This window comes from Enhydra lutris, unplaced genomic scaffold (assembly GCF_002288905.1).
Source record: "Enhydra lutris kenyoni isolate GAN:26980312 unplaced genomic scaffold, ASM228890v2 scaffoldscaffold17, whole genome shotgun sequence".
NCBI classification, from domain to species: Eukaryota; Metazoa; Chordata; class Mammalia; order Carnivora; family Mustelidae; genus Enhydra; species Enhydra lutris.
Window position 1 is genome coordinate 45591155 of NW_019154101.1, and position 12994 is coordinate 45604148.

The 12994-nt window shown below is 33.0% G+C and overlaps 1 protein-coding gene across 2 annotated transcripts in view; it reads right to left on the bottom strand.

Annotated features, from left to right (window-relative positions):
• Window positions 1-1045: 1045 nt before the first annotated feature.
• Window positions 1046-12994, bottom strand: part of LOC111147825 (pleckstrin homology domain interacting protein) — a 134391-nt gene continuing 122442 nt past the window's right edge. The window contains exons 37-40 of one of the 2 annotated variants that reach the window (XM_022504077.1): window positions 12570-12733; window positions 11858-12117; window positions 11129-11326; window positions 1046-6558 (exon numbers count right to left, since the gene is read on the bottom strand). In XM_022504077.1, the coding sequence (XP_022359785.1) occupies window positions 5924-6558; window positions 11129-11326; window positions 11858-12117; window positions 12570-12733 (1257 nt within the window). In that variant the 3' untranslated portion in view covers window positions 1046-5923. Of the gene's footprint in view, window positions 6562-11128; window positions 11327-11857; window positions 12118-12569; window positions 12734-12994 lie in introns of both variants that reach the window. The other variant, XM_022504076.1, reaches the window with a different exon arrangement.

Here is a 12994-nt window from a genome sequence, read left to right on the forward strand (position 1 = left end):
GGACAGAAGTCTTGTGCTTTGGTTTTTCTTCTTAAATAATAGGGAAACAGCTTCGAAGATAAAGTTGATGTTATTACAAAAGAGAAACCAGTAAAAAGTATTGCTGAAAATGAAATTTTTCTCAACTGGTTCTTCTAAGTATGTACTAGATACTAGTAGCAGCTTAGTTCAGAAAGAGGGGGGAATAAAGCACTTCGGAAATGTTTACCTGCTTTCTTCAACTTAGAAATTTATTTTACAGTCATTTAAACAAAAATTTTTAGGGAGAAATCATTAATAGCATAAAGTCACAAATCATCCCATTATGTGCTTAATCTGAATTATCATTTATTATAGCCTTATGCATTCTTTATACTAAAATTGGGATTCTTAGGAAGTAAAAAATGTATGCCAATCTGAACAAACTTCTAGGAAAACAGCAACACTTTCAAAAATATTATTTTGTGTAACTTTCAACAAGTGAAAATTTTCAACATTCCATTTTTTGCAGAAATTTTACTTCACGTTTTGAAAAAAATACGAACTGTCCCATTGATTTATCTCTTAGAAATATCTGAATATATTTATCACCAAGTACAGTAAACTGCAGATAGTAAATTGTCTTATTAAATGTACATATTAAAAGGCAAGTGATTAGGGGTGCCTGGGTGGCTATCAGTTAAGTGACAGACTCTTGGTTTCAGCTCAGGTCATCAGGGTGTTGAGATCAAGTCCCAAGACTGGCTCCGCTCAGCACAGAGTCTCCTTGAAATTATGTCTCCCTCTACTCCTCCTACTGCTCACTAAGGCACACGTATGCATATGCTCGCTCTCAAATAAACAAGTAAAATCTTAAAAAAAAAAAAAAGGCAGAGGGACTTATTTTCAACCTTCGGTTATTTTGGCATTAGGGTAACCACAACTGGCTAGTAATTTTAACATTGGGCTAAATAGAGCATTTACATAATAGCATCTTTGGTACAGTGCCTGTTTAAATGGGTACTGAGTGCTTATGTGTTACCAAAACAAAACAAAACAAAAAAACAAATCAGGAGGCTCTACAAAATAGCTTAGAAAAACAAGTTTTCTATTTATTTAAAAATAAGTTTGTAGTTACTACATTGCAGGGACAGGAATTCTTACACATACATTCTAGTTTGTATAAAAGGATTCAAAGAATTATGCATCAAAACTAACATAGAAAGTGTCCACATAACAGTAAAGAAAGGTCCAATCAATATGTACAAAAAGAAAGGGCACTGCTATTCTGGTGTGAGACTGCCGTTTATAACATGATACTCCAGGTTTCTGGAAGGAAAAAACAAATACCTCAATAAAGCTAAATAATTTGTCTTTAAACTCTGTGTTACTTATTACATACAACAGATTTGCTTGCGTTTAACATTGTTTCCTGTACAAAATAAGTATAATTTTAATTTGAAAATGTGTCAGTTTCAACTTTAACCCTCTAGGTCAGTTACTTTTAAAAAATTGAGCTACATTCTACACGTCTAAATATCGTGTGACAGGATTTAAGTTTTCTAAAAGATCTTTAATAAAGACCTCATCTTCTTGCAGTTTTAATATGGTCCAAAAATGTAACTTTGTATTTTGCCTCAATTTATAGTTTACCATTGTGATTGATCAACACACACAATCTTAAAAGTAATGAGCATGTGTGTGCCTCTCTGCATCGTATCATGTGTACTATATATCATCTCAAACCTATTCTCTTAGCTCCTTAAATGTAGAAACTCATAGCCACCCACTATTATGTATTTGGTTTGTGCCATATAAAGGTTAATTTCCTGATGATTTTATCTGCATTAAAAAAGTATTTCAACACAGAGCTATCAAAACTAAAAATAACATATATTTTTATACCTCATAATGTTTTCTAATTGTTTAACTGCAGTGTGTACAAGATTTATCTCTGGAGCGTCAAAAGTGGTAGTACTTACAGTCTTCTGACTCAATTTGACCTCTTCTTGGTTACTGTACATTGTACAAAAACATCATTTGTAGTGCTTAGCTCAGTGTAATTAAGAACATAAGTAGTTTCTTAGTAAATGTAATATTTAGTTCAAATCACTTGGAAATTTGGGGAACCAAGGGTAAGTGCAAGGAGGAAAGTTAAGGAAAAGGTGTATTTTTTCAAATTTTAATAGGAAAATAAATTCTCACCTAAATATAACTAAACCACATCACAACCTGTTATTTAAAAAATACTTTCTTAAATACTTTCTTAGTAGGGGAGTAATTCACAGAACATAAAAGTACTTCCTCTTTTATGACTTTTAAAATCATGTATTTCCTGCATATAAGGAGAATGCTTATAGCCCTTTAAACACTCAAGCATCTTGGTCCTTTCAACCTACTTAAAAACAAATTTCAGGTGAACAAAAACATTCAGAATAACAATTTGTTTTCATTAAATAGAAAACAAAATCAAAATTGCTTCCAGTTGACATGTGAGAGATACATAGGTATGCATGGATAAAATGGAATGCTAGAATACTATTAACTAGAGGAACTAATTTATAAGTCAGATTTTTAAAACATGTAAATGTGAATATCACATAAGCAAAAATGTTATTTGAATACATTTGTTAAAATGTCTGATTAATATACTACACTGCAGATAAGGGGCATTACTATAGATGTTAACATAATGCTGCATGAGGATCTTTTTGCAGACCAGTCTATCTTACGCAATTCACTTCCAAGTGATACTAAATTCAGCCAAACTCATATCTCAGATGTGACATGATCAAGCTCACAATTATTCTACACAGTTATTTTAATTAAATTTAAGGGGGAAGATACTTTCATAATAATTGTAACAAATAGTCTTCAAATTTGTGGTGAAGTTGTGCCAATAAAAACAATGCAAACAAGACCAACATTCTTTAGCACATAAATTTATGCAGAAAAGTGTAATGACATAATAGCAGATTGCCAAGGAAAAATTTTAAGAAGGTATATATCTATTGCCCAGAGTTGTGAGGCTGTAATTAAACTGAACGTTTAAACTGCTATTTGCAACATTTTATAACTTTTTAAGATATGATTAGGACTGGAGGCTGTTGGAGGGGAAGGGAAAGAATATTAGAGTTAGGTACTTAAAAATATATAAATTGATATATATTTTCCATGAATTCTGAAAATTTCAATAAACTTGAGGTTTTTATTGCTCACCTAAGACAACTGTCAATATTTCCTTTTGGCCTACAAAGAGTACATACATGGTGTCACTGTCTCAAAGAGGGTATTTTTCCAATATTTTTGATATTTCGTCAAACAGAACAAAAATATGATGATGACTTAAACTGCTCAATTCAACTTTTGCAATGTATAGAAGCTAAATTATAAAAATATAAAATCTAAATATATCTGGTATTACTAATACATTTTTAAGTGTTTCAATTACAAAGAATCTGAATCCAAGTCATTTTGCTTTACTAAGAAACCAGTGTCTAATGATGTCCAAATAAGGTCATAAATATACAGTGTCTTTAGAACAGGAATAGTACATTTACTTGTTGCAGGTAAGATGGTAAATACTCATTTCTTTGCTCAAGAGTTAGAACTAATCCATACATCGTACTAGAGGTATATTCCACTCTACGACTGTACGCTCTTCTTCTGTACACACCTTAAAACTGTACACATAATTTTTACAAAAATGGATTTATAGCCTATTTTTTTTCCAACACAATGCAGATAACATCAGGAAATTACATGTTTCAAAGAGATTGCCTTCAAAAGCAACACATTACTTTAATGACTTAAATCTCAAACATACACATTATTCTCAATAATGGTGTAACTGAAAGAGTCATTTTACTATACAACCAAGCCATCCATTTCTGCATTATGAAGAGTTTAACTACTGAATTTTAATTATATAGTTAAATATATTTGTTAGAAAAAAATAAATATACAAAAACCTGAAAAATTTGAAATTATTTCTCAACTGCAAAATCACAGCAATCCAGTTAAGATCTGGAAAATGGTTTACTTAATTTCACAGGAGGATTTCTATACAAATTTAGTTACAAATGATCTAAAAAGCCCAAATGCATCACTTTCCGTTGTTCTTCAATACAATTAAATGACGGCTAACATTTATCTCTATCAGGAATAAGTAAAGAAATAAAATTATGTAATGTATTTTGCCAAGTTTCAATTAAAGACTTTATTTCTCTACATAAGGGTCATGCTGATACATATTTTCCCATCCTCACTTTTTAAAAATGTAGTATCTGAAAATTTTGGTTACATTTTTGTACCATACCAGTCCTCAGAAAATACTACATTCTTTAAACTTTTTAAAAAATGGACAATAATTTTTAAACAATAGAAATGGTATTTATGTTGGTTTTTAAGGTATAAAATAACTAACTGTACCATAAACAAATAAATAACTGCTTTCCTTTTCCATAGCAGTACATATAGCAATACATTCTCCTAAGTCATATAGTTATCATTTACAATAGACAACTTAATTTTACTAATGATGCAAAAAATAATAGAATACAAGGCACAATCATTAAATGGAATTTTTCTTTAGGGTGTATATTGACATACCAGCGTGATAAGGATACCATAAAAAGTGCAGAAAAAACACAATGTGCAATGAGACCACTGTATAAAACATGATTGCATAAAAAGTGATTTGGCCTATTTTAACCTTTAATAATTGAAAATAACCAATCTTCCCCTTAAAATTAAACTATAAAGTATGACATTTTAAAATTATTTTTATTCTACCACTATCTAAAAAATCCTGAAAAAAGAATTTATACCTGGGTAATAGTATATAAGTATGTGTTTGTATATATATTTAATTATACCCATTTATCAATATATACACATACACACACAGACACATTTCTTTGTAAGTCATTTTAGCCTATTAGATATGTCTAAAGTTTAGAAATGACATTAATCCAGATCAACAAGTAAACATCAAATCCCATACCTTTTTCCTGTATTTTCCTTGAATCCTTTAACCACTTAAACATCTTCTCTAAAACATCTCTGTCAAAGGACCCACCAGTGCATTATTTTCTACTATTAAGTACCAAAAAAAGATACATCTCAGCATAACTCTTTTTAATAACATGCTCTTTAGAATAATATATAGCCTTTCCAATATTGAAAAGTGTATGCTGTCCTGACAGTCAAAAACAGGCTTTCCACTGCACTGATTCTCAGTCTTTGGCACAATAAACAGAGATCGAGTGATTGATATAAGAATCAAGGTCTGAAAAATTAGACAGTCAAATGTTTTCCAATGTGGATATGTTTCCTTTTCATCAGTACATTTTCTCTTACGTTTGGCAGAAATGGAATACAGCAAAAGCCTTGTCTAGATTCTTTGTAGATGAACATTCTATAATTAAAATTAAGCTTTTTAGGGCATCAAATGGTGGGAATTTTATATTTATCTTTAGAGGAAACACACTTAATTTACTGCTACTCTGGTAACATCTGTCTTCCTAGGGGCACGACTTCTGCATCAATAGAAATGTACCTGGCTTGGTCAAAAATAATTCATTTTAACATGAAATGCTCTATCACTAGGAATATTATGCTCCTTAAGAATGTAGCAGAACTGTCTTTTCCAGAAATAAACTGGGAATTCATTATAGGTCCTCAATTTCTTTTGTTTCAAACAGTGAATGAAATGAATGTTGAAATGCATAACCTATCTAAGGGCAATAAATAGCAAACATTTAAAATATATATGTATATATTTATATATATATATATATTCATTTAAAGAAGTGAAGTGTCTTGTAAGTTTGTTTGTTTTTTTGCAAATCAAATCATAACATTCCCTAATCCACCATAGCAGCAAGGAAGCAGAAGCCTTAGTTCTACATATTCCTTAACTGTACCTGCTTTATGATTTTGAAGTAAAATATTTTGGTACAAGTTACCAACCAATTAAATTAGCTTTTGCTTTTTCAGTCAACTTTCGGACTCGTCCTCGACTAGAAGTTCCAAAAGTCAAAGAGGTGTCTTCGAACAACAGCTGCCTTTGCTCCTCTTCAGAATCATCCTCATTATAGAAAGCTGTCCTTCGACCTTGATTTCTAGTTCTCATGTGGGGTTCAGAGCCTTTAAGTTCCTCAAACTCTTCTTCCTCATCCATAGGATCATCTGTCTTTTTTCTGTTACTTCTCCTTAGCATTTTAACACTTGTAGGAACTATGAGATCTGAATCTAGTTTTTGTGTCTTCATCTTCCTTTTCGGTTTTCTGCCTCCACGACTTTTTTTCTGTAACAAATCCTCCTTTACAGTATTAGCGTCAGAAAGAAAACTGCATGTAGAAGAAGGAACCACTTCATCTCTGATTGAATGCACACTATTTTGCTCTGAATTTTCTGGCTTTGCATATGGTAGCTTTTTGGGTTTTCTACCCCTTTTCTTGTGTATAACTTCACCACTGCTGGTATTAACTTCTACCTTAGGCTTCCTTCCAGGTCCTCTCTTCACAAGTTTGGATGGCTGCCCTCCATGGCCATTTACTTGAATGCTTCCTGGTACGAGAGCATTGTTCTTACAATCTGCTAAAAAGGAACAACAGCACATTTAATATATGGAATTGCTTTTTTTATTTGACCCTCAAACTAGTCATTAAGGACACTGCTATACTTATGTAGCAACATAATTCTGATTTCTGTTTTTAGTAAAATGAGAAAAAGAGCCAACAAAAGGCTAATAGTTTAATGATATTTTCTACTTAAAATTCAGAGGAGGAAAAGATCCTCAATGAAGTAATTAATGACTTCACAAGAGGAAAATGAAACTCAGAACAAATAAATAACCTGTTAATACTGTAAACTATGACTGAGCTGGGATTAGCCAAGATTTCTTACTCCACTATTACCTTTACTACATGTTGTAATATAAAAGCATTGTTTCCATTGCACAAAATGACCCTATATACTTGTATGGAACTTAGCAACCACAAAGAACCTTATTGTTCACCTCATTAAAAAGTTTTTTGTATTCCTACCTTTAAGCAGCTCAATTATGGAAATGATCTTAGTATAAAATCTATGACATTTTAACTTGGTAATCTGAATACATAAGCAGATCATCCCCTTCTACTTAGCTCTAATCACTTTTTCCTACTAGGGATGGAATAAAAAGGGACTATCAAGAGTGGAATGATTCATTCCCTTTTTGGATGTGATCATCACACCCTCTCTAGGATCACAGAAGAGTTTACAGTCTAACTATTTCAAGTAAAAAGGACCTCCTCTCCTATCACATAAGAGGTTTAAGAGTACATCTAGTGGAATAATTTACATCAGTTATTCTCCAAAAACTACCAATACCTTTGATATTCTTCATCTATCCTAACTACAAGAGTAGAAATAAGTTACTCTTGGTCATAAACTGTGCTCTCAAAATTGTTTAAAAAGGATGAAATAAACAACCAAACAGCACTTTTCTTCACAGGCTCTTTGGAATGGTCCTATATCCTTATGTAACCGAATCGCAAACGATTTATTATCATAAGGAGTACTAACTCATGTATCAATCAAATCTATTATGTATGCCACCATTATAACTGTAACAAACTTGATAAAGGTCATTATGGTTTATAAAAAATATAAAATTCTAGAGATCATGAACAGCCATTCTGTGTTAAAAAAAAAAATGCTATTACCCCATCAGCTGAAGGAAAAAGGTGATAAACATGTATTTCCACTAACTTTTTCCTTCAAAGTTCTGAGATTTTTTTTTGTTTAGTTGTGATGGGTGATCTGCAATGCAATATTCTAGAGGAAATTCATAAAAAGATGGAAACAGCTTCTCAAGAGAATGTTTCTTCATAATGGTATTATATTTTGTCATAGGTTTGAATTATCCTTCATAAATATAAAGAAAAAAAATCAAGTCACAAGAGGTCAGAGCCAGAAGCAGCGGGAAAAGGCAAAGCCCTCATTTCCTGACCCCCAGAGTACAAATAACTTTCTTTAGTGGTTTTCTGGCATAATGAAGGAAAGGGGAACAGGGAGAAGTGTGTGTCTTTGTGTGTGTGTGTGTGTGTGTGTGTGTGTGTGTGTGAGAGAGAGAGAGAGAGAGAGAGAGTAAATTAAGCATTTTCTAACATGATTACACTTAACCTGTCTGAGGATTCTATATATCTTGTTTTATATTAAGACTACTGACAAGGAATCTAAATATCCAGTCCACGTACCCACTATAGAAATTCTATAGTGTGGCTTCAAGGACTCCATGAACTTCTTGAAATGGTCTAAATTTTGTGTGAGTACAAAATTTTGCATTTTCTGGAGGAAAGAACTACAGGTTTCATCAACATTACAAAGCAATACATAAACTAAAAAGGTTAAGAACAAATGCAGCTCTCTTTATGTGGATCTGTGCCGTTCAAGAAGGTAGTTACTAACCATGTGGCTACTGAGCATTCGAAATACAGCTATGCAACTGAGAAACTGAATTTTTAATTAAACTGAAATGTGAATACTGAAGCACTGTACATTTTGAAATACTGATCACATGTTGAAATAATATTTTGGATATAATGGAGTAAATAATTAAAATTGGTAACTTCCACCTGTTATTGCATGTAGTAGTTACTAGAAAACTTGAACCATGTGTATGTCATGGTTTATATTATATTTCTACTTGACAGCACTGCCTCTTGATTCTAATAGGTAATTCAGGTATCAATAGTTATTACTGTACTGATAACTCTTATATATTTGTGATACTCAAACCTTATAAATCAAATTGGACCTATCATAATGCTAGAACCAATTCACTATACACATTTGATTTCTGTAGGGCACAAAGTGACAGAATCAAAGCCAATATATTATACAAAACTTTTAATTCAGTTCAGAAAGGAAGCAAATATAAAAATATAAAAAACTCATATATACAAAATCATTTGCTTCTTTATCAGTACATGTGTTGCCCAAGCGAGCATACTTGCTTCTTAATTCACTTATTGTCCATTATTATACTAAGTATAGGTGATTAGAAAAAGTAATTAAACAGAGAAGTTCAGATTCTACTGGATACAGACATATATAAAGAATATTCTACCACAAAAAGCAATGAATAGGTATTCTGGGAACATAAAAGATGAAATGCTTGATTTGGTCTAAAGAACCCAAGAAGAAGCTTCCTGGAATAGATGCAATTACAAAGTGAGACTTGAAAAGTAATAGGAAACCATTAAATTGGGAGGAAAAAAAGACATTCAAATAAGGAAGAAAAGGACAATGAAAATTCAGGGACTTCCAAGTTATAGAATAGCTGGCACATAAAAAGGAGAAAGAAAGTAAAGAAAGCTGGAATGTTAGGCAGCAGCCAAGTAAAGAAGAGTCTTATATAATAGGTAAAAACATTAACTCCATGTATGATTTGAAAGCAGGGAAGGATTTAAAGTGGGTGCATGTGTATGGGCGTACACACAACGTGTGCTAGGGATAAATGATCAGAGAGATCACTTGCACACAATATGGAAGACAGACTGGTTAAGGAAGAGCTGAGAATCAAGACAGTGAGACCAGTTAGGAAACTAGGACAAGAGTCCAGGTGAGAAATTATGTAGGTCTGAATTAGGAACATAGAAGTGAGAGGAGGAATGGATCTTAACAGATTTTAAGGAACCAGAAATAACAAGAACTAATGACTGTGAAGTAGGTCTGGAAGAGGCCAGATGACTCCCTGATTTGAAGTTTGTGTAGGGGGTAGGTCCCAACACCATTCATCAAAAAGAGAACGTTTCGGTAGAAAAATTAAATGTTGAGAGGTTTCTGAGAAGAACATTAAAGAGGAAATTGTTTAGGCATACTCTGGAAGTCATGACACAAAATGCTTATTCTTGAGCTGCTTCCTCCCAACTAGCCGTCATTGTTTTAACATGTCACAGAATGTGTTATGTTCACCATTTTTCAAATCTCATGTTTGAAGACCTCATGTCTTAACAATGCAAATCTGCAGATGACAGAATCTGGAAGCTTAACTCTAAAGGATTAAAAGTTGTATGAGATGGGGCGCCTGGGTGGCTCAGTGAGTTAAAGCCTCTGCCTTCGGCTCAGGTCATGATCCCAGCATCCTGGGATAGAGCCCCGCATCGGGCTCTCTGCTCTGCGGAGAGCCTGCTTCCTCCTCTCTCTGCCTGCCTCCCTGCCTGCTTGTGATCTCTGTCTGTCAAATAAATAAATAAAATCTTTAAAAAAAAAAAAAAAAAGTTGTATGAGATAATAGAGGTTTGGCTGTAGACAACCCTGATGAGTTACTATTTAATGAAGGGCAGTGTGCTGAATTTTGTGATGTAAGAATTTAAATTTTCTAGAAAAGTAAAGACTGTTACATCGGGTTAATTAAATCCAATTTAATTTAAACTTCTTGAATACACTTTAAAAAAAAAAAGATTTTATTTATTTATTTGAAAGTGAGAGAGAGAGAGAGAGAGAGAGATCATGAGCAGTGGGAAGGGGAAGAGGAAGCAGCAGACTCCCCACTGAGCAGAAAGCCCAATGCAAGACTCAATCCCAGGACCCTGGCATCATGATTCGAGCCAAAGGCAGATGCTCAACCAACTGAGCCAGCCAGGTACCCTTGAATACACTGTCTAAAATGTTGTAATAATAAAGTCAGAAACTATTCAATTCATATCACTAAAAGCCTTTGATTCTAGAATTTGTTTTTATTTCCATATAGCAAGTTTTTTATGGCTTTTAATTTAAAGTTTAATGACAATACAGTTTGCTTTGGGCACAAAGCTGCAAATCAAAAGATGTCTCACTGAATGTATCAACTAGTAGAGAATGTGTGACTTTTTTTTTTTTTAATTTTATTTATTCATTTGACAGACAGAGATCACAAGTAGGCAGAGAGGCAGGCAGAGAGAGGAGGAAGCAGGCTCCCTGCTGAGCAGAGAGTCCGATGCGGGGCTCGATCCCAGGACTCTGGGATCATGACCTGAGCTGAAGGCAGAGGCTTTAACCCACTGAGCTACCCAGGTGCCCCAGAATGTGTGACTTTTAAATGGGCAACCTAATAAGTGGATGTAAGTACTACCTCTGACAAAAAGCATCATTTTTAAGAAGTATCTACTATGTATCTTGGAAGATAATAACACCTTACCTTGCTCAATGACAGGTGAGGACTTTGTAAGAGTGGATGTTTTAGAGAGTACAGATGATTTCACTTTACGTTTGACTGGCTTTTCCTTTTCCATGTTTTCTTTCGCAGAACTATTTCTAGTGCCATGACTGATACTGGATTGACCAGGGCTTGAAAGAGTATTCAAGGTTTTGGAATGTTTCACAGAATTCTCTAGAACTAAAATACACACACACACACAAGATTAAAAGCTAGGAGTTATTTAACCTAAAAACAAGCAAGGAAGTAGGGATTACTTCTAACCTGAATTGCTTGAATTAGCCAAAAGGATAAAACCTATGAGTTGCTTTATGCTTCCTTAAGAAATTAACTTTCAAATAGGAAAATACATAAATACATAAATAAATACAGGAATACATAAATAAACTCTTAACAGTTCAGACCTTTTTGACACTGTCTAGTCACTTCAAGATCAGGAAGGCAAGCCTTGGCAAATTGTTACCAAGTCTGGGTACCAGGATTTAAATTCAGGCAGTCCGGATCGGAGTTGCCATTTTTAAGCATTATTCTACACTGACACTCCTAAACATCAATTTTTTCTTACTAAAAACAAAAACAAACAATAAAGGGAGCAAAACTAACACTGTCTGCTGGAATTTACTAAAACCCAGTGTACCTCATTTGGCAAAATAAAAGCTTAAATTAAAAAAATACACATTCTTCAATTTGGAAACTGTAACTGATTCTTACTTGTTTTCCCTGGCACTGCAGATGTATTAGCTTTTGAAATTAAAGTCTTTGCTGCTGAAGAAGTAGATGGTTGCTCAGTGGTTACTGGATCTATAACCAGTCGATTGCTTCTGGTTCGAACTACAGAACTGGATTCTGTTTTACCATTTATCTGAGTGGCATTATGCCGTGGTGGTATTGTTCGTGTAGGTGTAGAGAATGGAGAGGTAGAGATATCTGACTTTAGCTGGGGCTTTAACGTCCTTTTTTTCCTTTCAGGGCTGTAAATAAAATAATATCATTAGTTATTCTTATAGCTTCACGTACATGAATAAAATAGTTTTATGCTGTTGGATTCAATATTTGTACTATTATGAAATATGTTAAAATATGAGATTTGTAGTGGATTTCATATGATTGTGAGCCTTTGAAAGTGAATATTTAGTGAAGGATTGCCATAAATGCTACAGTTATATGACAGAAAGCATGATGCCATCACTATCCTAAAAATGCTGTTTTACTGTACAGATTTAGCAGTTTGAATTTAAGCACTTACACTAGTATAGCTTTAGTTAAAAGATTAAAAATCCTCCACATCTTAGGAACTTGCATGTCAAATATATCATTCTGCAATATAGGGAATAGTAAAGGAAGTATTAAAAAAACACCGAGTTCTATCATTTAGATGACAAAGTTATAGATCAGTTGATGCTTTTTAAAATAAATCAAATACCTTGATGCAGCACTACTGGAAACAGAGCTGCTTCTATTTCTTTTCTTCCTCCTTTTGGTTATTGTATTTCTTTTGTGAAAACGAAGAGCAGATTTATAATCTGATAAAACTGAACTAATGTGTTCTTCAAAGAAAGCAGACAGGCGCAAACTCATGCTGTAAATCTGTAGTAAGAAAAAAACGTGTTTAAACATTCCTCAAAGGAAAATGCTTGTTCAGTAAATATTAACATATAACTTGAGTATTTTTCTAGCAAAAAGTTTTAACAATTTAAACACTACTTTTTCCCAATCTCTTTGGATGAAGAGCAAAACTAAAGCATTTTTACAATTACTATTTCTATATATAGATTAGAAATATTCCAAGATTTTAGATCTTTTTTTTTAAAGATTTTATTTTTAAGTAATCTCAACAACCAACACAGG